Genomic DNA, 24,697 nt, shown 5'->3' with positions numbered 1-24,697 from the left:
TAAGTTTTCAGGGTATTTATATTCATTATTCAAAGCTTCTTGAAAGAGGGGTGTGAGATTAAACCCTGTGCTGTTTGATAGATCAGAATGGAGCCCAAGGCGCCATCCATTTCTGGTAGGAACTTTCTTTTGGACTGAGAATCACAAAACATCAATACAATCATTCTTTTGAATCAATAAATTCTCAGTGCTTATTTATAATATTGCAAAAAGCTCAATGGAAGCTTCCGGTATTTACAAAATGCCGCAATGCCTCTTATACGAAAAAAAATATGGAGCGAAACTCGAGCTTAATCCTCAGCTTGTGCCTCTGTTTAGCATCTCATTGTACTGCAAATATGAGATCTGTCTCTGCAGCTTCATCTGAGCATAGAACTTAGCTATGAACTCCTCCGCCTTCACATCAATCCCTTCTTCCTCTTCACAGCCCCCACAACCACAGTCTTCTTCATCTCCCCCCATCAAGAAACTCTTCCTTGCCTCTTCCCCATCCCCAACTTCACCGCCATCGTCGCCATTGAACTCGAAATCATAATCAAAATCCACCTGCGGATTTATGCATGGGATGTGAGGCATCTTGAATCTCATCGACCCTGGACGATGCATCTTCACATGGAAAATGGGGGTGTCGTCAAACGACAGTTCGCGCTCTCCGTAATGGATCGAGTCGTGCCTGGAGTTCCCCAGCTTTTTCAAGAACTTGGGCACCAGCCTCAGCTCCATCATCAAACTCCTCTTGAACACCCCTCCTTTCCGCGCCCATAACAACACTAACCGCAGAAGGTTCCATGCCCTACGACCAAGTTGGCGTTCTCTCTTCATCCTTTTCAACTAGTAATGGCAAAAGAAAACAGATTATGCTGTTTGGGTAGCGAGAAAATTTTTAGTTTGATAGGTTTTCAGATATTGAGAAATGAGAGGACAAGAGGGGTATATATATTATATATGGAGAGGGGGTGTGTTTGAAAAGATTGAAGAAGTGGGCGGTGAGGCTGGTGGGGGGGCAAACGGCTGTACGCGGTAGAGAGTAGCTGGGTTCGTTTTAGTTTTCTTGCGGCTTTTCCCAAATGCACCCATGTTCTGTTTCTAGATTGTGGATTTACACTAGGGCATTTTGGTCAACATGGGAAAAAATGGACCCACAGGTACATGAAATCAACAAATTTTTGTTTTGTCTGTATTATATATGTTGAGAAGCGAAAGAGAATCCTATAAACCGTGTACTGGAAGCTTGCTTATAATAAGAAGGTTCATTTTTTTTTTTTTCTTATTTTTTAAAAATGATTGAATATTACATATTAAAAAATGAAAATGAGATGAGTAATAATCAAATGATCTGAGAAGACGACCCCAGAGGTCAATGGAGAGTGAAGCAATGTGGTGCATGATCTGAGTTGGATACCACTCAGATGGATTGACTCTTGGTTCGCCACCATGGGACTTTTGGCTCAGTCTCGGTTTAACTCATTTTTGAACTTCTCACACTCCCCACAGCCTGGTATGTGCTGTACCTATCAAAATCAATGCCTCCTAGGGTGTTTGTGTTTTTTTTTTTTAAAGCAATTTGCTTTTTAAATGATATATAGTTTGTTTTTTTATTTTTTATGATTTATTATAAATTTTTTATTGAATAAAAAAAAAATATTTTTTAATTTTAATATTTAATAAAAATAAAATATTATAAAAATAAACAAACCTAATATTTAATACTATTAAATATTAAAGTTCTATTTAAAATTAAATAAAAAAAATCAAACAATTTATTTTAAATTTTAGATTGTGTGTTTTTATATTTTTTTTATGATTTATTATGAATTATTTTAAAATTTTGAAAATTAGAATAAATTAAATATTTCTTAAATAACCTATTTTTATGACTATTTCTATTAAGTAAATCCTTTTTTTTTTTTTTCTTTCAAGGGACAGTTTTGCACATGCTATGTCCATTGCAGATGCGATGTTAGCTCAATCCAAGCTAGACAGTGGGAAACCGAAAAGTCCTGGTTCCTTTTGAATGGTGAAGTTTGCCATGAGATTTGGCAAGAGGACCAGAAGAAACCAATCATGAGTAGTAATTTATCATTGAATGAGCAAAGGTCTACTTGCTTGCCCTACAATTAATACACCAATTCTGTATAAAGCAATTCATCAAACAGTTGGAGTGAACTGGCTCCCACCAATTCATGGGTCCTACCTTGGTAACTTGTAAAGATGGAGGGTGAGCCCCCTCCGTTTTACAACTTGTCATATAGCTCATGCCAATGGTACCGTTAACTTTTGGATTGGATTGAGAAACTTCCAAAAATTCAAACTTTCATAACTTGGTTAATGGGAAATGGGCTGCCAAACACATCAAGTGAAGCAATTAGCTGGCAGCTGAGAAAAAACCAAAAACAAAAAAAAAAAAAAATGAATTTCTAATCTTAAAAATAGGAAAAAGAAAAAATAATTAAAGCTGTGTTCGGGTATACAAGGAAAAAAAATAAAAAATAAAAAATTTAAATTTAAATATAATAAATTATTTTATATATTAATTTAAATTCATTTCATTAATTTTAATTCTTTTAAATATAACATAAAAAATAAATAAATTGTTATTTCTTTGTATCTTAACTTCCCTAGGCGGGCAAATCTTGAAATTTTCAGGTCCAAATTTCTAAGTAGATGCAAGGCAATTTCTGAGAAAAACAGTTGTGGTTAATTTTTCTTTTAAGGAAATGATTTTGCGTGGAAAACGAGTAGGGATGTGTTGTGATGGCCTCAACCTCTTTTGTGGGACCCAATTTTAATCACCAATGAAACCGCGGCGGCCGAGCTCACACTCTTCTCACGCTGTTTGCATGGTCTTCCTAACCCTTGACCCACCTTTATTTCTGATTTTTGTTAAAAAATAAATATAAAAGAAATCATATTTTTTTATAATTTATTTTATTTTTATATTGAACTCGTATTTTCAGTATATTAATGTTTATAGTATTAAAACATGCCGAGGCTAATTATTATCTTAATAGTAAGAGTATTTTTAAAATTTTAAGCATGATTTAATTGTTCTATTTTTATTATGTTTAAGGTAATCAATTTTTAGAGTAAAAGTTTTATTCTTTTTGGCTATCGAGAGAGGTAGAAAAACGTTAAAAGAAAAACTTAAAGACTAAAGATTTAGACATTCTGTCGTACTCTTTTTTTTTATTATAGTAAAAATCTGTAATAATTATAAATAGACGTAATTCTTATATTAAGAGTAAATCACTATAAATCTCATATATTTTAATACTTTATTTTTCGTGTTGATTTATTATTACTTTTAGAAAATAGAATTAGGGTGTTTTAATCATAACATGAACTATATAATAGTTTCTTGGTCTCACCATAAAAGATAATTAGATGTATATTTTTATTGCCATCATTTTCTTGGTACATTTGTTTCTCACTTTAATGAACAAACATAGAAATAATGATATAAATTACATTTTTCTTACCCAAAATATTGATTATTCTATTAACAAGTCATAATATAAATTAAATTTTTCTTAAATAAAATAATAATTATTCTGGCAACAAGTCATATCCCTTGCCTTTTCACTGGAATGAAAAATTCCTATTAATTTGGAAAAATAAAATAAATCCGAATTTGATATTTTTTAAAAATAAAAAAATTAACGTATTAATTTTAATGATGAAACATATATTGTAATTATAAATCTATATAATTGAAGGTACCATATGGCGACAAGTATTAATTTAATTTTTTTATAACATTTTCTGAGCAACCAAACATGATTAAAAATCTTAATTATTATTAAATTATCATTTTTTAAACTAATTAAATATTTAATCATATAAAATTTTATCATGACAGCAAATATTGATATTTTGGCATATTGGAAATATGTTAAACTATTAGTTTTGGAATAAAAATAAAAATAAATATAACAATTAATTTTATAAATGTTTTTAACACAAAAAAATAAATAAATTTGACATTATTAAGATATTAATAAAAGAAACAAATTAATACTTAACAAAATTTAGATACTAATAAAAGAATCCTTCTAAGCACTTAATTATATTCATATTTATTTAAATTTAAGTCCTTTTTTTTTTTATATAAAAATGAAAGCATTTGAAAGTCTTGAAAGAGCCTTGAACATCTTGAAGAGCATTCAAAAGCTACCTTGGAGGACATTCAAACATCCTCCCGGATAATCGAATGTCCCTTCAAGGCATTCAAACACTAGCTCATCTGATTCATTATTTTAAACCTATTTTATGAAATTTAAACCTGTTTTTAGTATTTTACAGGTGTACTTTTACAAAATTAAATTTAAAATTGTTTTCCAAAATGATATCTTTAGTATAAATAAATATATGAATTCAATGAATTATAATAAGGAATAAAATCGTAAAAATATAGTCACTGTTTTACCTAAAATACTCTATCTTAAATCTTTCAAGAATGATCTCAAAAGAACTTGTTGACAAAAAAAAAAAAGTATTTAATCCGTTAGCGGTAGCATAAGGTCAAAGTGTCCAGTAAGGAGCATGAGGTGCTTTATCAATAACATGAAAAAATAATGTAGATGCTAACTAGTATAAGTGTTAGAAAATGAGTAAATACATTAAATAAGTAAATGAATTTAACATTTTTCGGAAACCTAAAAGCCTTCCCCAATCGATAGAAAGAGAGACTTTGACTATTTTTCGAAAATGTTAGTTCTTGAATTCTAGCATTTAAATCATTAAAACCTTATTTTCCTCTTTTCGTTGTGATAGAGTCAAATATAATTCAATTCGCAATCATAGTAGGAAGTGACGAATTTATTTTTAAGAAAATTATGATTTCATAAGACTCGATTTTGTTACTTCTTCCATTCTCTATTTATTTATTTATTTTCCTTTTATTTTTTTTTATTTTTCTTATGGATTAACCAAGGTATGACTTACAATAAGATCTAGAGGAATACATGCACTCAAATAATGCGTTGGTTTTATTTATTCTTAAAATTGAATGATGTTTAATCACTATTATTGTAACTGTTGAGATAATTAAAATATTGACAAAAACTACAAATTTTGGGAATATAAGAACTTTAAAAACCAACATTGTTGAAGTTTTTTTAGATAACACATAAGTTTATTTTTAAATATTTTTATTATTTAATTTTTATCACATTCCATATGACTTAAAATTTATTCAAATTTTTGATAAAAAAACAATATGGAATAATGTAAAAATTTTATTTCTTTGTCACGTTTGTCCTTTTCCACCGCATAGAATTTATTGAACTAACAAATAATTTTTATGATATTTTGTTATTTTAATAATTTATTATTTGTTTAATTTAGAGGTTGTTGACTCCCATGATTAAATGTGATCATTGAAAGTTGTCACAACTCACAAAAGACCGGTTCAACGGCTCATCTGTTTTCCGTTTTTTATAAAATTTCCACACATCCCGAGAAGTTTACGGAAGCAAAAGAATGGCAGCCGTCAGAATAGCTGTAAGCCTGTAACCCGAAACAGAAGCTCCGTCGCTCTTCCACGGTTCCACCTCTTCCTTTGCCTAAAACACCGCTCCCCACGTCGTCTTACTCTCCCATACATTTAGCACTCTATTTTCTGATCTTATTACATCATTGCCACTCAATAATTTGCAAAATTGCAATTTTACCCTTATGAATATCAAACTCGTTGTCTGTAACTCAGATGGTACACATTCATCGACCTCTAGCAAAGCCCAGCTATGGAGGGTAATTTAGTTATTTCAAATAATTCCGCGAAATATGATGCGCCAGCTCCCTATAAAAGGCAGAAGGTGAAAGGAATACGATGCCACGAAGATCTCTCCGTGTCTCGCCCTGCTTTCTGCAGGGAGAGGCGTGAGGGGCCAATTTCAAAACAACAAAACACAATTGAATTCAATTTTGATTTGAAATGGAAGATCAAGCTGCCATGAAGGCCATTGTGCCCCAACCCACTAAGAAACCCACAAAGAAGCGTGGGCCAATGTCTATTTTCAAGGCAGCCTTGTTCATGGTACGACGTAATCACAGCAAAAAGAAAGCTCCGGTGGCTGTCGACGTCGCCTCCAACGCCATGAAGCTCGTCGGCTCCATGCGCCCTCTCCACCTCCAGGAGAGCAACTCCCCGCCTCAGCCCCGCATCCATGTCTCCATCTCCATGGACAACTTCCAGGACGTCTACCCGCCGCCCATCTCCCCCAGCGCCGCCTCTTCCTCCGGCAGTTCCATCGACGGCATGAGCCGCTACGCCTCCGCTCAGAACCTCCAAGAACTCGGCCGCTCCGACGACGACGATGTCTGGGGTGACGGTGGAGACGAAATGATCGACATCAAGGCCAAGGAGTTCATCGCTCAGTTCTACGCGCAGATGAGGCTTGAACGCTTGGATTCCTTCAAACGTGCCACGGGCTAATACACGTAAATTCATGCATGCATGAGGGCGCACGTACGTCGGTTTCAAGTCTATTTTTTCCTTTTTCTTTTTTTCTTTTTTTAATTCTCTCTTATTTCCAATTTTACACTTTTCAAGCCAATGGGGTTAAGTAACTTAAGTTTCACTTGTCTGATGAGAAATGAAGAAGTACGAGGACGAAGAAATTAAGGGGAGAAATAAAGAAGAAAAAATAAAAATAAAGCAAAAGCAGATATCTCTGGGTTCGTGCTATTTCAGAAATAAATTATATTATTTAATTATTTATTTAAACTTTTTTGTAATTTGTAGGATTTGTTTCTTCTAATGAAAGAAAGAACATTAGGCTGGGGAAGCCGTATAATGTGAGGCTGGATTTTTCCCCTCATTTTCTTGGGCTTTATTTTTTATTTTTTATTTCCTTTCTCTGTATATTTTTCCATTTGTCTCCTCTTACTTTTTCTGTTCTGTTCTCATGCATTTTCATGCGGACATCAGAATTGAATAAATATTTTATGGAATTTTAGCAATCGTTGGTGATGATTGCTCAATTTACTATTACTGGTTTGGGCTGAATGGAGGTTTTTGTGTGGAGTTTGGATTGAAGAACATCAACAGAGCCTGGACGGTCGTAGGGTTAATTTCTAGATTAAATTTATACAAATTGGGAATTAATTTTTTCATTAATCAGAATTTAAGAAAAAAAAATACAACAAAATATGTAATAATATGGAATTTATAACTTCAATAAATTTAAAATCACCACGCAAATGAATTCATAAGAAAATCATTCTTATTTAATAAAATTAAGAACAATTTTATATCCAATTTCGTCATCATCAACACAAAATAGTAATTTTTGTTTTTTTTTTTCAAAATAATCTCTTGAATTTTAACCAATCCCAGTTAAAACATGGTCACAAACAATTTCCACAAAACCCAGCCATCGGCCCTAATTACATGAGTACCCCTAAATCATACCCTCTTCTTCCTATCATGACTGTCACTCGGAGGATATTTTCGTAATTTCGAATCAATCCCATCTTCTAGTTCTAGCTAATTTCCACTACGGTTCCGACCTTGCCACGTCATCTCCGGGACCACCGGAGCGGAGTTCAGCCAACGTGGCACGACCGCACCAACTCTAATGCCTAGTAGCCATGAATAATCTCATGGCACTTGTTCTTGAACCAGCGAAGCCCTTTCCTCAGAGAAGACTTTACCTTACCTTCAACAGTATAAACCTTGTACTTCGCGATCCGCTTTCGCCTCCTCATATCCGGATCGCCGAAGTCCCAGGGCTTCGCCGCCGACGAGCCGTGGTTCACACTCTCCCCTCGCGGTGGAACCGGCCGTAGATCGGGCGAGTGAGGCCCCGCCATGTACGTCTGACCGTTGCTGAAGTTCTTCCCGCTCACAATCCCCGGCCTCCGGTCCACGCCGGAGAACCGGTGACCCGACGTGGACTGATCCATTACTCTCTGTCTCAACCTTTTTGAATCGACAGAGAGCGAACGAAGAGAGAAATTAGGGTTTTTATCATTTTATGCGAGGTCTGTCGCCTGAGTTATGTTTGGGCTATTGGGCTTTTCGGTAAAATATTGAGGCCCAGAAAGAAACTTCAGTCTATTAGCTGTAATGTTTTGTGATCCGTGCTGGTGGTCTCTGCACTCGATGATATTCCCTTTAAAAAAATAATAATAATAAATTAATCAATTAATTAAAATTCGGCCTTTAATATAATAAAAATTTAAAAGTCTCCCAATTTATATTCGACAGATCTCGAGACACATTAATAAAAGCGGTGGCATTGATTGAATATTATTGTGGTAATCCCATATGGTAAATTATAATCCACCCACCAAATCTCTCTTCCTACCTTTTTTTTTTCCTTTTTTTCTAAATAAAATTAAAAATACCTAAAAAAAAAAAGGTAAAAATACTCATACCTATCAATCCTTAGTGCTAATTTTTTTTTTCCTTTTCTTGCAGTTTTTCTTAATTTTTTTAATGGTTTTCCAAATAAAAAAATAAGGGAGGAAAAGGAAAGAAAAGAAAAAATGGAGATATTTTTATTGCATATGTGATATTATTTGTAAAAAAAAGAAAAAGAAAATATGGTAAGTATAAAAAAGGTTTAAAAAAGGGTAATATAGTAATTTACTCGATGTTTCATAACATTTATTCTTGACAAAATGAAATTTTCATTTCCAAAAGATGAATGAATGCCCAAACTTGTTAATTGAAACATACATCGAATGCATACAAATTAAAGGAGTTAAAAACAAATTGAAAATTCTTTTCTTAATGTTCAAATTATTGAGTCTCTACAAGTGTAGAGGGAGTTGTTTGCACGTGGTGATGTCAAGGGTGTTTAATTAACTCATCGTGAGTTTCGCTTTGAAACTATCAAAATGAGTTGCGAGTGGATTTTATTTCACCCTGTCCATATTTAATTAGTTGAATATAACGTGAAGTAAAATAAAAAATATATATTAAGTCGTATCTTATATTTGATTGATAATAGAATAAAATAAATTATTCAATATTTATTATATTTTATATTTAATTAAATATAAAATAAGATAACTAATGAAATATATTATTTATCATTTTTTTTATATATGTTATATATGAGATATGTTAATATAAAATATACATATTCCATGTATCATAAATTTATATTTTTTTTTACGAATATTTTATTTTTTTATGAACTCATTTTGTAAAATAATTTTTTATTATAAATTAAATTTAAGGTTAAAAAAAAAAACTAAAAAAATATTTATAAAATAATACTAATATATAATATATAAATTAATTTTATATATTGAATAATATATTATAATTTTTTTATTTATAAAATTTAAATATTTTAAACATAAATATTCTTAAACATAAGAGAAAAATCATTTTTTAAATAGAAAATATTATAATATGATATAATTTTTATTTTAAATATTGAAAAATAACAGGAAAAATTGTCTTTAGACTCAAAAATTAAGATTTGTCCAATAAAAATTACATAATTGATGAGGATGATATAAAATATGAAGATACTAATATACCCTTCAAAACTATTTTCTACCGTAATATTAGAAACTTTTTTATCTTAATTTTTTTAATAATTATTCTGAGAATTTATTATTTTTAGAAAACTAATTTTTTTATAAATATATCATTAAAAAAAATAAATTTGACATATTTTTAGTTATTTTTTATATACACAATTTTAAAAATATATATTTTTCAAGATGTTTGATTTTTAAATAATAATAATTTATTTTTATTTTTTGAAAAAGGGTGTATTTTTTTCCAAATCACTAAATTATATTAAATTTTATTGAGGTTGACAAAACGAATAAAATTTAAATTAATATTTTTTTTACTTTTTTTTTTTCCATAGTCAATAAAGGTCATTTTTTGAAAGATAAAAAATTCATATCCTTCTTCTTAATTTTCACACTTTTTCTAGGTCTTGGGCTTAAATAATGAACTTTTATGGACCAAAATTTAATTTTTAAGCCCAACTAGATCTAAAACACAATTATCCCAAAATAATATATATTTTGTATTAGTTTTTTTATTTATTTATTTCACAAATTAATTATAACATAAATAACATATTCCATTGGATAAACAATTTTAGGATATTATGTCAAATTGTCAATTGGATATAATATCAAAGAGTAGTATATCTCGTTGGAAATTATATTGTAAGATATGTATTTCCTATTTAATGAAATATGATATCTTAGAATATATATATTCTATCATATCTAATCTTGTCAACTAAATGTAGCCTAAAAAAAATAAACTATTAAAAATAAAATAAAAACATTGCAAAAAAATAGCTTTAAACATACAAAAAATCATATTGTTGAAACCTACTAAAATGATTCAGCAACAGTCCAAAAAGTTATACTTAAATTTTTTTGGATTTATGCTTATTTTTAATTTTGAAAAGCATTCGTTTGTTTATTATGCCCTTTTTCATTTTTGGGTCGCTAGGTATTCACCAAGTCTTTTCTTATTTGAACATTGCCCTTAAACTTAATTTAAAGCTCTATGGAATAACGGCCTTTGGGGACTATTACCATACTTTGGCATCTTCGTGCTATCTTGTGCTCAAGTCATAGAAGTCAATTTTCTTGTCAATTTTATGGTTTTATTGTCTTGTTTTGGTTTTTTTGGTGTTGGATTTTTTTTATACATGCATGGATATGCATTATTTGATTCAGCCTGTCACTTCACTATATGAGTTTTTCTGCTCAAAGTTGTATGTCTTTTTTTAGCTTCCTTACATCCAAATCATTGAATATTAGAGAGGAAATTTTGCCTACTCACTGATAACCATATGTTGATAAATGTCATAATCATAAATTGATACACATCTGTAATGATCAAATAAAAATTTGGTACAATACTAGAGAGGAAATTTTGTCTGCTTAATAACTATATGTTGATAAATGTCGAATCATAAATTGAAACATATCTTTAATGGTCAAATAAAAATTTGTTATGTACCACAAAATCGATATTACAAGACACTTACGGCAAATAAAAAGACATGACATTAACTATATGTTGATAAATGTCAAATCATAAATTGATACACATCTTTAATGGCCAAGTAAAATTTTGGTACAATACTAGAGAGGAAATTTTCCCTACTTACTAATAATTGATAAATGTCTAATCATAAATTGATATATATCTTTAATGGTCAAATAAAATTTTTCCATGTACCACAAAATTGATAGTACAAGACACTTATGACAAATAAAAATATATGACATTAATTGTATGTTGATAAATGTCTAATAATAAATTGATACACATTTTTAATGGTCAAATAAAATTTTGGTACAATATTAGAGATGAAATTTTGCCTACTTATGATAACATATGTTGATAAATGTGGAATCATAAATTGATACATATCTTTAATGGTCAAATAAAAATTTGTTATGTACCACAAAATTGGTAGAACAAGACACTTATGACAAATAAAAAGACATGACATTAACCATATGTTGATAAATGCCGAATCATAAATTGATACACGTATTTAATGGTCAAATAAAAATTTATTATGTACCACAAAATTAATAGTACAATAAACTTATGACAAATAAAAAGACATGACATTAAATGTTTTAAATAATATAATAACACATGCTTAAAATCTAATCCTCTCTATATTATTGGGCCCAAAGTAATCCTTATAACTTTAAAACATATTTCGAAGATTAAGAGAAGCATATATATATATATATATATATACATATAACATCAAAAAATGTGTCCCTTATATGGGACATTATATGTTATGCCATATAATGCAAACAAAGAAGGAATTGAAGAATTGTATTATGATGAAATATAAAATAAATAAACATTTTCTATAAATAAATATAGATGTAGTTATCAAAATAATAATAATTATATACCTCTTGAAAATTAAGGGATAATACCAAGAGGATTTCTCAATCCTTTTGAATATAGACCACTTCAAATTTCACATTCAAGGAGATGTGGGAAGAGATCCGAGTCTCTAATTTGAAGATTTCACAAAGATTTGAAGATTTTTAAGTCTTACAATTTGAAGAATTTATTTGATGATTTGAGGACTTTGATTATAGAAATATATGGTCTTATTTGAAGATTTATTGAAAATTATTTATTTTCTTATGGAAACCCCTTTTTATTCAAAATTATGCATTAAAATGCTTGAAAAGAATAAGAGATTATTTTCAATATGATTTTATCATATTTTTTTTTTTATGAAATGCTTTGGAGAGTTGGAAATAAGTTTGGATCCAAAGATTTTCAAACCGGGCAACCTTTCAAGTCATTGTTGAATCCTTAAAACAACTTGACAAATGATGAAACAAAAAAAATCCGAGTAAATGTAAAGAAAAAACAATAGTTGAACCGCATCTTAAAAAGTTGTGCTATAAAAATTGTTCAACTTATGACAATTATTTATCTCATTACAAGAAAGAAAAATGAAGCAAAAACATTTTTTACAAGACATATGATGATGTTTATGTAAATTATTATTTTGTAACTTGTCATAATATGTTTTAAGTGTCATTTTCTATAGATATAAACCTTGATGCCTAGAAAAAACACTATTTTTTTTTTTTTTTTTTTTTTATCAAACTTAAACGCTTGTTGAGTTTCATTATTTTTAAGAATTTGCCATATACAGTCGATGTTAAAGCTCATGCACAAAAATAGGAGAAATATGTGAGTTGTATAGGTTGAATTGAAATAAAAGTATTTTAAAAAAATATATATATAATATTTTTAAAGAATATTTTTTTATTGTTTTCATTTATTTTTTAAAAATTATTTTATATAAATATGATGAATGATTAAAAATAAACATAAAATATAAATCTTTATTTTTAGAGCCTATTTAAAAACATAAAAAATAAGTTAAAATATTTTAAATTTTTAAACATACTTTTATTTTCCAAAACAATTTTAAAAATTTGTTCTCAAAAATTATTTTTGAAAATATTTTCTAAACAAGGCTTAAATGTTTTTAATAGATTAGAATCATCCAATATCTCAAATGAAAAGCCAAATTTTCTACGTGTATATTGATAGATATAGAGGATCCTATGAAAGGAATATTATTATTTTGGATATTCCATGAATGACTCCTTATTCCAAAACATTCACAATAGAAGAGTGCTAGTTGATAAGAGTGATTTCTAAAACAAAAAAGGGTAATTTCTGTAAGGGCTGAGAATATGTCCAAAATGACGTGGGCACAGATCCGAAAGGACAGGACAGCCACGTGGAACATGGGAGGAGGGGGGCCTCCCCCAAAGCCACTTGTCATGTTCTCGGCGCAGAATATACAGTTGGCAGTTTTAATTAGAGGGTCTAAAAGAATACTTCTGTACAAGAGAGAATTCTATTCACAGTTAAATGACAGTTAGTGGTTATTTAACTGTTTGTGTACCATGCGACAGTTCATTACTCCAAAGAAGCACGTAGTTTTCGGGTCGTTTTGGTTGGGCAAATGAATCCAGACAATGCTTTCATTTCCAACAGGTGGTCAGCCATGATGGTGGAGTGTGAACCACTGGTTAACTTGCAGCAGGGATTGAAAATCTTCATTTGCCTTTATACCAAACAGACAACCGTCCAAATTAATTTGATAAGCCTCGGCCCATCCAGTTCATTCCCTAATTATAATGCTGCCCCATCACACATTCTATGGAAAAATGTCTGATTGTCTTTATTGCTTCTTATGTTGGACAAACTTACAGCTTTGCTATGTCCATTTCCATTTAGATTATGCTTCACCCACCCACCCACCCACTCAAATCATCTTTCACTTGCGTTAAGAATCATTGTAAAGTGCTTTTGAGTAATTAAAACTTTCATTTTTCCAGAGTTATTTTAAGTATGGTTTGTTTATTCATTTTTAGTTTTTGAGTCGTATAAAATTACATAATAAGTTAAATTTTGAAAGATGGACTTAATAATGTTAAGTGTTTTAAATTGTATAAATATTCTGATTTAAAAAATACCTAAGTTTATGGCAATAAACTAACTTTCTTTTCAGGCGGGGACATCAGTATGTTGGCAGTCTATATACTGATTAGAAAATTTCACTTTTTTTTTTTGACAAATACCAAGGTCCATCCAACCACGGTAGAATGGAGTCATATCAGTGTGACCATAAGATAAAAATCTTTTAGTTAATTGACCTATGTGAAGTGGGCATTCGAGTAACTACAATGAAGCAAACAATCGACATCTAGTTACAGAAACCACTTGTACTCGACAGCTATACGAATCATTCATGCAAAAAATAACTAAAAAACGATCATGTTAATGTGAATATGATCTCATTCAAAATCCCGAAGAATATTTTTTAGTTATACATTAAATCAATGAGAACACGATACGTAACAAGTTGTATAACTATATATATAAAAGAAAGTTTTAAAATAGGGCAAACGAACACAGAATACCAATACTATGCACTTGAGTATTTTCTCGATCTTGTCATTATAGTTAAAAACAACAAAAATATGGAAAATCCCACAAATATACATATCTAATGATGTTTAATCATGCATGAAATAACCTTTGTATCTTGAGGTAAGATCGGAGGAAGTTACCTCGTAATTCTGAATTTTTATGACAATCCATCCAAACCATAGCTTTCTAAACAGACACTCGACTTGTTTGTTAATGTAAAATGGTATAGATTGTTATTAGTTTTGCTGTCAACATCATACAACACTGGGCAAAATTACTTTCTAGGAAAGTCTAGGAACGTTAGCAAGATTGGCCCACCAGAATTCTCTTTGAAAAGTTGAAAGTAGCAAACAGTCATATGTTGGGGTTTTGTGCTTCTAAGCATGCTCACTTATGAGCACAGCTGGCCCAAGTTATTTAATTCTCTTTCTATATATATATATTTTTTAAATTTATTATTAAAAAATAAATGTAAAAGTATTATATTTTGTTTACCTTATATATTTGAAAAATAATTAATTTAAAAAAAAATTAAAAGATCTAGTCAAAGAAGTTAATTAAGCAATACTACGAAACTTTTCTCAATTGTATGCTTTGAATGATCAGTGGCCTACCACCCCAGTTATCAATACTAGACTACTATCTCTCTGAAGCAAAAAGTTGCAGAAGCTTACAGAACAATAACAGTAGAAACAATATGTTACCGTCAACTTTTGGAACGGGGACATGAAAAGATAGTCATGGACCCGAGTTTTGTTGGGATGGGTCGGTAAAAATTGGAACTGGACAACCTCTCAAGATTGCCAAATCTTTCAGATGGCCCTCAAGTCCTTATCTAATGAAGACAATCAAGACCTTGTTATGAGCTTTGTTCGATATAGCACTATACATATTAGAGTTCATATATAGAAACTTATGTTTCAAATTTATTCATCGAAGGTATTTCTTACCATTACTTAGTCAAAAGGATAAATATGATAAAAGCTAAAAAAAATAAAGGGATTTTTGGAAAATTGAATCTCAGCCGTTCAATTTTCGCTACCAGGTTTTATTGATATTTTTCGGGAAAAAAAAGGCAAAAAATAGCCTCTATCAAACTTCCTTCCTGATTTTATGTTTTGCCCCTTCCCAAAACCCAATTTTGTGGCTGATTTTCTCCAAAATTGGCCATTTTTTTAATCGTTTGTCTAGCCTTTGCAAATTGGGAACAAAATTTGGGACAGAACCAATGTCAGTTTTAGGTACTGGGCTAATGAAGTTGGGTTGGTGGGCCCATGGCCTAGCCGAACAGGCTCCTACAAAATTTTAAGAAACTTAAGCCCAAGCTCAATTCTAAGCCCAAACCGTTTGCTTGTGGTGATCACACATCCCTGATGTAAGCAATGCCTTATCCCATTAACGTGAGCCTCGGACCCGGCGCATTTTAACAATTTGGCGAACGCGCTACCCTGGCCGTCCGGCACCTGAAATTCGAAACATTCAGGGATTAGGGTTCGTCTGACTTACGCCACACTGCTCACAATACACCCATCAATATGGGCCGTTGATTCCAAGTGCCCACAGCACCGCTCGAATCTGATGGCCGTGCCTTGTTGGACCAACCAAAACTCCCCGGATCAGAAGTAAGTGCATGACCACAATCGGACGGCTGATAATCGAGTATGTGCTCTCGATAACCCCGTGTCTCCTCCAGGCGCACAATAGCTCATATCCGATATAAACTCTATCCTCCTCCATGGATGCGCATTACTCACTCCTCCCCAATCTCTCCTCCTGTTCAGCAAGTTTTCTATGAATTTTTTGAAATCCTAGTTGCGTTCTTCAGATTTCTCAGCTATTTCTCTCTCACCTCTGGTACTTAATTTTCTCGCTTATTTTCCTTCATTTTCTCGTCAATCGTTGATTCGGTTTCATGTTCATGACAAATTTTCTCGTTATTATGGTTAATCTCTTCGTTTTCATATGCATTATTATTTTATGTTAGGGTCAACCTTTTATTCATATTTTTGGACTGAATTAGATGACTGTTGACCTGTGATTAGATCACATTGACGCAGATTTTCGAATGATCGTTTTATTTTATGGAAAATCTTTCTCGGAAAGATCGGAATGAAGAATTGGGAGTTTTTAGGGTTTCAACTGATCTGGAGATAAAGCATTTGTACTGGACTTCGTCGCTCCAGTGAGTTTATTTGATCGATTTAGCTTTCTGTTAACTTATTGGATTCGCAGATTGTCATGTTAACCAATATATGTATCCACACAAAGCAACTATGAACACATTATCGTGAAGAGGACTGGTGATACAATTCTCGAAAATTTTGGTTATAAACACCGGTGAAAAGTGCTTGCATATGCATTATGGTGAAATGTGAACTCCAATTTTATGTTGCTAAGCTTGGGGTTTAGCTTGAAAGATACTTTCTGTGGTAGGTCTCTGTTTTTTATTTTATTAACTCCTCAAAGAGAGGGGGCCTTCATCTCTCTTACATACACGAAAAAGGAAATGGGATCCACTATCAGATGGGGTCCTTTATCACCCTAGCCACAAAAAGAGTTTCAGTTGGATCAGTTTGCCTGTACTTTTTACATGCTGTTTTTCTTCTAAACACTCACAGAAGTTCATCATATGTCAAAATAATTTTATCTAAATCATGGAAAATCAAATGCATAAAATGGATAAACAAAGCTTCTTCTTCTTCTTCTTCTTCTTCTTCTTTTGATATACTTGCAGTTTATTCCTATGGGATGGTTTTTTCAAATCTTTTTTTGGTGATATGAAAAATTAAATGAGGTCCAGTAAAGTGGCGAATTGTGAACAGAAGTGAAGCTGAGCTAATTGCACTTCTTATTATGGTTTGTGGAAGATGCTAGTAAATTTATCTGGCATGCTAAACTATGCACCTCATGGACATTCTGGTTTTTTTATTGAACATTTTGAAATTGTGGGCAGGTGTGGCATCTTCAGTTTCATGTCTTGAAAGTGGAAGCAATGTCTGATTTAACAAGTATAGTGAAAGAAACTTCTGAGAATGGTACAGATCTGTCTCCAGATGATATTGGCTCCATTGAGGAAATGCCTGAGGACACAATCTTGTCGCAACAAACTTCTGTGAACCTTGTACCTTTTATTGGCCAGAGATTTGTTTCACAAGATGCTGCTTATGAATTTTATTGCAGCTTTGCAAAGCAATGTGGCTTTTCAATCAGACGCCATCGAACTCGAGGAAAAGATGGTGTAGGTAGGGGAATTACTAGAAGGGATTTTACTTGCCATCGTGGTGGCTATCCACAGCTGAAGCCATCAGATGATGGAAAGCTGCAAAGGAACCGAAAATCATCACGTTGCGGGTGTCAGGCATATATGAGAATTGTTAAAAGGGCAGATTTTGATGTCCCTGAATGGCGGATTACTGGCTTTAGCAACATCCACAACCATGAACTCTTGAAATCAAATGAGGTGCAGCTACTTCCTGCCTACTGCACCATGTCTGCTGATGACAAGAGTCGAATATGCATGTTTGCAAAAGCGGGGATGTCAGTGCGACAAATGTTAAGATTAATGGAGCTAGAGAAGGGTGTTAAGCTCGGCTGTTTACCATTCACGGAATTAGATGTGAGAAACCTGTTACAGTCCTTTAGAAATGTGGATCGAGATAATGATGCAATTGAACTTCTTAAGATGTGCAAGGATAAGAAGGATAAGGATCCCAACTTCAAATATGACTTCAAGATAGATGCCAACAATAGGTTGGAGCATATTGCCTGGTCATATGGTTCATCTATTCGATCATATGAGGCTTTTGGAGATACCATAATATTTGACACAACCCACCGTTTGGATGCATATGATATGCTTCTTGGGATTTGGATTGGAGTGGACAATCATGGAATGAACTGTTTCTTTGGTTGTGTTTTCCTACAGGATGAAAATATGCAGTCCTTTTCCTGGGCATTAAAGGTGAGTAGGTATATGAGTATTTGTAGTATGTTTGAATATTGTTGTTGTTCTTATTATTAGTATTATTATTATTATTTATCTCTTAATATTGTCCATATGGTCCTAGTAGTAATCATTCAAGATCATTTAATTTTTTAAACCCCTAGCTTTTGTTTAAAAAGAAGATTGAGCTTTATGCCTTGTTGTGGCTTGGGGTAATACTAAATGAAAGGGGTGTGATGCTCAGAGCCACAGTGAGATTCACAAATGCTTTGCCCCAAGGCTTCCTTAAAACTAGCACCCGTTTGACTCATAAAGTAATAAAGGATAGGATTTTTGCTACAATGGGAACTCTACATCAGCTCTTTCTGCTGAAGATACAAGATTGGTCTGGATGGAAAACATATTAAGATTTATGACAGAAAAGAATTTAATTATGGTTTCTAATTGCAATAAATTTCTTATATGCATGAGTTTGCAGTAGAATTTATGACCTGATTTACTCATGTAATTTCAGGGTGATGGCATGGAAGACCAAATTACCAACAATTCCTCCCAAATTATTAGTTTATGTCTCAGATTTGTTTCCTTTTTTTATTTTGTGTTTCTTTTTTTGACAGACATTCTTGGGTTTCATGAACGGAAAGTCTCCACAAACAATTTTAACTGACCAAAACATGTGGCTCAAAGAAGCACTTGCTATTGAAATGCCAAATACCAAACATGCTTTTTGCATTTGGCATATCATTGCAAGGTTCTCAGATTGGTTTTCTGCACCACTTGGGTCTCAATATGATAAATGGAAAGCTGAATTCCATCGGCTCTACGAGTTGTACTCAGTGGAGGATTTTGAAGTAGGATGGAGGAAGATGGTTGATACATATGGACTACATGGAAATCGACACATTGTCAGTTTATATGCATTACGTTCATTTTGGGCGCTGCCATTTTTGAGAAGTTCCTTCTTTGCTGGGATGACAAGTACATTTCAATCAGAATCTGTAACTGCTTATATCCAACGGTTTTTGAGTGCACAATCTCAGATTGATAACTTTGTAGAGCAGGTAAAAAACCACCACTCTCTTTTTCTATGTGATCATGGGTTAATTTTATAAAGCTTACCTTGTTTCAACTTTCTCCTCATAGGTGGCTGCTATTGTTGATTTTAAAGATCAAACAGGGGCAAAACTAAAGATGCAGCAGAAGGTCCAGAAAGTCTCCCTCAAAACGGGTTCTCCTATTGAGTCCCATGCTGCTACTGTGCTTACACCATATGCCTTCTGTAAATTACAGGAGGAGCTTTTGTCAGCCCCAAAGTATGCATCTTTAATGTTAGATGAAAATTATTTCATTGTGAGACACCATACAGAAATGGATGGAGGGTGCAAAGTGCTTTGGGTCCCTCATGATGAGTTCATTAGCTGTAGTTGCCATGAGTTTGACTTTTCAGGCATCCTTTGTAGACATGTCCTTCGTGTTCTTTCAATAAACAACTGTTTTCATATTCCAGACCGATATCTACCTGCCCGCTGGCGTGATCTCTGCTCATCTATGACTAGGCCCTTCCAGGTGTCTACTTCAAGGGAACATGGAGGGAAGATCCACTTATTACAGTCCATGGTTTCAACACTTATTGCAGAATCAGTGGAGACAGAGCAACGGCTTGATGTTTCTTGTGATCAAATTTCGATGGTGTTGTCTCGTATCAAGGAATTTCCTGGACCAGCACATGGTGCTAATGATATTTCATACAATAGCCCTTCTGACTCATTGATTCTTCCAGAAGTTGAAGATTCTGATAGTATGATTCACAGTTTTAATGTGGGAAATCCTCATCATTCTATAACTCTGGGAAAGCTGAAAGAGAGAAGACATAGAGATGGGGTAGATATCTACAGGAAACGGAGACGTTGCTCTGTGCCTTGCTGTGGGCAGTTTGGACATGATGCAACTGATTGTCCAATGATAGGAGGTGATGATTTGAATGGAGATGGGTTAGGATTCTTGTAGGTAAATTGCTGGAGCTTGTTAGATGTATAAAAGCAATAGCTATATTGTGGCCTATATTCATACATCATCAATATTAGAAATTTTCTGTCTTTCCTGAAGCAATCCTACTTTATTCCCGATTTTTCTCTTTTGCAGAATGATCTCTCTAACATTCTATTAACATCAATGAGATCTTCCATTATGGAGAGTAGAACAGTTATACCACTCTCTGTTAGCCTTTTAATGATATATGGACTTCAGTAAGAAAATACTGTGGCTTGTTTTGTAAGTATGAATCAAGGAAGCCATTTCTGTAACTGAATCAAAGAGCTGATTTCAATCTCATTTTAGGACAAACTAAATTTCTTGCTTAGCCAGTCTTTATCTGTGCATCGATTACTTCTTGTGCATTTTTATAGTTGCCAAGTTTGCATTTGGTTCAGTATGAACTTGATTAGTATTCATTGCTGTCTGGCTGAATTGAGTTCATGAAGTTAATTGACCACTAGTTTGTTTATGTTACAGTACATTCTGTCGTAGGCTGGGGAGCCAGTTTTCTAACTTTACAGCAGTTGATTGTAATATCATGAGGCTAATTCATCCAATGTGTTTTCTTGGATCTTCGCAGAGAAAATGTGTTTTCTTGACCATGTTACTTTGTGATTCATTTGCACTAGATAATTATTTCACCTGAGAAATTCGTTTCTACTCCATTGTTGGGTTCAGTTATATGAGACCTTGAATTCATCGTTTTTTGGATGCTGAAGTTGTAGATGTAATTATTATGTTATGCGCTTCAAGTTGCTTTGGATGAGAACCATGAAATCACAATGGGGGCATGTATTTGTTCTGGATAAATGAACTGATTCTGATATTCCTCTAACCTAATGTCAAATATAGCCTATGTTATGTCTAGTTCAATTCCACTTTTTATTGGCACATTCCTATGCAGGACAGTACTGTGAATTGATTTTTTGGCTTTGTTGTTCAGAGGCAGAGTTTTTAGTTGGAAGAAAGAAAAAAAAAGATACAAACATAGGTATGCAGAAACATTGACGATAATGTTTTCACCTGTTGAGGTAATTGTCTGATTAAATTCAAGCTCGGGGAACTGCAATCCCAAACACTTTTGGATCTTATTCAGGTAGTTTGTGTTACTTTCTTATATATGTATATTGCATTCTTATGATGCCTGCTCCATTCTTAAACGGGAACCAACCCAATCTCCTCCTCCCTGCTTTTTTTTGGTGGATCATGTTCGGGTATTTTGCAGTCTTATGGTGCTGAGTGATTACAGAAAACTTCTGGAATAAACTAAACATTTTCATGATTGATGTTTACTAGGTTCAGGATGGAACTGCTACTAGATCTTGCAAGTTTGCATGGCTCCATGAAGCAATATGCAGGAATGTAATTATTCTCTCACTCTAATTTCTCTTGTTGTGGCTTCTTTGTTAAGGGTGCTCCTGTATTTGCTTGGGAATATAAATGTGTGCAGGGTGGTGTACTTTACTAGACGGTTATCTTCTTTTTGCGTTCATCACTTTATCCTTGTGATGAAGTTTTTGCATTAGATTTTAAATTGAACTGAATTTTCTTTTCTTCCTTCAGTACGAAAGGAGAAGCTAAACCCACCTTTCTTGTGACTGTTGCAGCTCATTTTGTCACACTCATACATACATCCTAAATTAGTCTATGATTCTTTAGATTGCTTGGTAGCCGTCTGATATTATTGCTTCTGACTTTCCTGGATATACTAAGGTGGAAATCTACTTCATATCCATTCTGAAGTATGGTTCTTTTGATTCTTTGCTGGAAATTCCTACATTCTTTGATGTTTTCCTTGTTTGGCAATCCTTCCATGGAGTTGAGTCGGTGACCCTGTCTTAGTAGACAGTTTTCTTTATCAGAAGACATTTATTTTCAAATGGCGAGAAAGCATATTGTGAGATAAACATGGATGATTTTGGTTTTATATGGTACAAGAAAGGTAGCTTAAAGGGCATGATTCCTTTTGGGGGCACAACATCTGATGATAAACTTACACACTGGAAACATAAGTTGGATAAGAGTCTTGAGGTAGCAAAATGGTTTATTCCCGGAAGGGGAGTGCTTGTTGAACTATTTTAAAACTATGAGGTTAACGAGCATCTTTGGTAGGAAGAAATTAAGTTTTCAAACGCCCATCATATATTCTTTTTTCTTGTCTTCTCATTAGGACAAAATAGAAAAAAACTAATGTACTAATTACTAAATTCCTAATCTCTATCTTTGAAAGTGCATTAAAAAATCTAAATGTACATGTGGCATGATTTGATTGGTTACACTTGCTACAGGTGAACACTAAAACATAAGAGAATTTATTATTTAATTATCATTATTTTCGGGTAGTAGATGTTTGCAAATTATGAGCCGTTGTTTAATGTGAGCGTGGAAAGCATTGGGAAACCTACTAGCGAAGGCCCAAGGATGGTATTGAGAGAATCCTTAAACTCCATTTTGGGGGCCGTGGCGATGGGCCAGAGTATTTTGTCTCTACAAAACAAGATCTTGGGGGTCAGGGTTGGCTTAGGGCTCTGTTAACTATGATTGGCTTTGGGACTAATTGCCTATTTTGTGTTGCCCACTCACCACCGAAAAGTCACTATGCCTTTCTTTGTTATCATCCCCACTTTTCCCACTAGTCAACTTTATGAACTTCTCCCCTCTGTCTAAAATACCCTTTATATCCAATGAGCCATGGGCTGAGTGGGGAAACATCATACTTAAAAAACCAATCCAGTTTCCTAGTATAGAGTACCATTGTTGTTAGTGGTCCAAAAACCATACGGTAGAGGCTAGCCCTACGGCAAGAAGATCGAACAATGAGCCAAGGAGAGACGTTCCTGAAACTTGTTATTTCTATTCTGGTGGAGGATGGCACAACTGCCAAAACCAGTAAATGAGTTTATAAAGAATCAACGCTTTAATTCTAACCCAATTGACAATATAAATAAAATAAAAAATGATTTTGATAGGAATGAAATTCCATTTATCAATAGGATTTTAATTAATGTTTATGTTTTCATTAGATTTCTATGATTAATTTTTATTTATTAAATAATATTATTTTTCTTAATAATATTATTTTAACTAAAAATAAAATTTCTAAATGATGTTCTTTTAAAATCAAAGAAAAAATATTTCAAATTATATGCAAAGGTATTGTTGTCAAATTTTTTTCTATCACATTCCCATCATTACCAAATTTTGAAATAAAAATAAATAAACATTTTGATATTACATTTCTACGTTCATCCAAATATAAGAATTGAAATCATTAAATTCATTTATCTTGAAAAAGAAATAAAAATGAAAACAAAATATCTGTTTCTATTTTCTATTCTCACGTATCAAACATGACATTAGGGCACATTTTGGTAAGTTAAAAAGGGAATGGCAATTATAAACTATTTGATCATGTTTGGTACAAGAGAAAAGAGAGTAAGAATGAATATTTTTTTTTTTCATTCATTTCTTGAATAACTTTAATGATTTCCATTTATAATGCCATTGATAACACACATTGAAATGAAAACAAATAATGATTTCAACTCTTTTAGGCATATCTAGATATAAAAATTGTAATTTCTAAATTCATTCACATTTAAGAAAAAAATATAAATATAAACAAAATATTCATTTTTACTTTTCACTCCCATGTACCAAACATGTCTTTTATAAACCAAAAAGGAATGACAATAAAAAATGACAATGTAGATATGATATAAGAATTTACACGCATGAATCAAATCACGGGCAAGTGTAGAGGTGGACCGAATCGTTTGTCAAGCTATTGCTCTCTTGTTCCCTCAAGCCATGGAATAAGACATCGATTTCTCAATAAGATGAATGCACGATGGACTACTCTAAAAAAACATACAATTTTGATAAACTAGTACAGCTTTCGAAAATAATGATCATCCAGGACCTTATATCACTCACAAAACTAACTACTCGGCAGAGTAGAAAGAGAAATACCAAGTTGAAACCTTGCAGCCAAAGCATAAATGATAAGAGGGTCCATTCCTATTCACTGGAGTCAAGAGTAACATTGCGAGCTTTCTAAGATTTCTAACACCTAGTGCTCCTGCCCTGATGCACATCTAGCTCTAGATGTACAATGCGCATACGATATAACTCGTAGGCTGCTGCCACTTACGGGCCCAAACCCAAACCCAAACCCTCAAAAAGCAAGAGCTCCGACATTTAATGTAGCTTTGGTTGTATTACATGAATTATGGCTGTCTAGAAACTGTTTTTAAAAAACAAATTTTTGTTGT

General features: G+C 32.5%; 4 protein-coding genes across 8 annotated transcripts; 2 read left to right on the top strand and 2 right to left on the bottom strand.

Annotated features, from left to right (window-relative positions):
- Window positions 1-151: 151 nt before the first annotated feature.
- On the bottom strand, window positions 152-919 carry LOC100245192 (uncharacterized). Its single transcript, XM_002274788.4, has one exon. The coding sequence runs from the start codon at window positions 820-822 to the stop codon at window positions 298-300; it is 525 nt and encodes a 174-aa protein (XP_002274824.1). The 5' UTR covers window positions 823-919; the 3' UTR covers window positions 152-297.
- A 4,919-nt stretch (window positions 920-5,838) lies between these two features.
- On the top strand, window positions 5,839-6,963 carry LOC104879792 (uncharacterized). The gene has a single exon (XM_010653926.1). It carries the CDS (start codon window positions 5,936-5,938, stop codon window positions 6,434-6,436), a length of 501 nt encoding a protein of 166 aa, XP_010652228.1. The 5' UTR covers window positions 5,839-5,935; the 3' UTR covers window positions 6,437-6,963.
- A 621-nt stretch (window positions 6,964-7,584) lies between these two features.
- On the bottom strand, window positions 7,585-7,908 carry LOC104879791 (uncharacterized). The gene has a single exon (XM_010653925.3). The coding sequence runs from the start codon at window positions 7,906-7,908 to the stop codon at window positions 7,585-7,587; it is 324 nt and encodes a 107-aa protein (XP_010652227.1).
- A 7,918-nt stretch (window positions 7,909-15,826) lies between these two features.
- On the top strand, window positions 15,827-20,498 carry LOC100264096 (protein FAR1-RELATED SEQUENCE 11). 5 transcript variants are annotated; one of them, XM_010653923.3, is made up of 5 exons: window positions 15,827-16,300; window positions 16,504-16,628; window positions 17,400-18,407; window positions 19,007-19,450; window positions 19,533-20,498. In XM_010653923.3, exons 3-5 carry the CDS (start codon window positions 17,439-17,441, stop codon window positions 20,394-20,396), a joined length of 2,277 nt encoding a protein of 758 aa, XP_010652225.1. In that variant the 5' UTR covers window positions 15,827-16,300; window positions 16,504-16,628; window positions 17,400-17,438; the 3' UTR covers window positions 20,397-20,498. The 5 variants fall into 5 exon arrangements, with proteins under 5 accessions (XP_010652225.1, XP_019076814.1, XP_059593872.1 ...); XM_019221269.2 differs by having other exon boundaries at window positions 15,834-16,300; window positions 16,489-16,628; XM_059737889.1 differs by having other exon boundaries at window positions 15,841-16,105.
- Window positions 20,499-24,697: the final 4,199 nt, after the last annotated feature.

Source organism: Vitis vinifera, chromosome 7 (genome assembly GCF_030704535.1).
Source record: "Vitis vinifera cultivar Pinot Noir 40024 chromosome 7, ASM3070453v1".
Taxonomy (NCBI): domain Eukaryota; kingdom Viridiplantae; phylum Streptophyta; class Magnoliopsida; order Vitales; family Vitaceae; genus Vitis; species Vitis vinifera.
The sequence above is the reverse complement of the archived record's forward strand: the minus strand, read 5'-3'. Positions and strand labels throughout refer to the sequence as shown.

Bases quoted from the DNA above. Each gene is read 5' to 3' on its own strand.
- LOC100245192 (XM_002274788.4), bottom strand. From the start codon at position 822: ATGAAGAGAGAACGCCAACTTGGTCGTAGGGCATGGAACCTTCTGCGG.
- LOC104879792 (XM_010653926.1), top strand. From the start codon at position 5,936: ATGGAAGATCAAGCTGCCATGAAGGCCATTGTGCCCCAACCCACTAAG.
- LOC104879791 (XM_010653925.3), bottom strand. From the start codon at position 7,908: ATGGATCAGTCCACGTCGGGTCACCGGTTCTCCGGCGTGGACCGGAGG.
- LOC100264096 (XM_010653923.3), top strand. From the start codon at position 17,439: ATGTCTGATTTAACAAGTATAGTGAAAGAAACTTCTGAGAATGGTACA. The intron at 18,408-19,006 runs GTGAGTAGGTAT...TTTTTTTGACAG, and splicing joins CCTTTTCCTGGGCATTAAAG to ACATTCTTGGGTTTCATGAA. The intron at 19,451-19,532 runs GTAAAAAACCAC...TTCTCCTCATAG, and splicing joins TTGATAACTTTGTAGAGCAG to GTGGCTGCTATTGTTGATTT.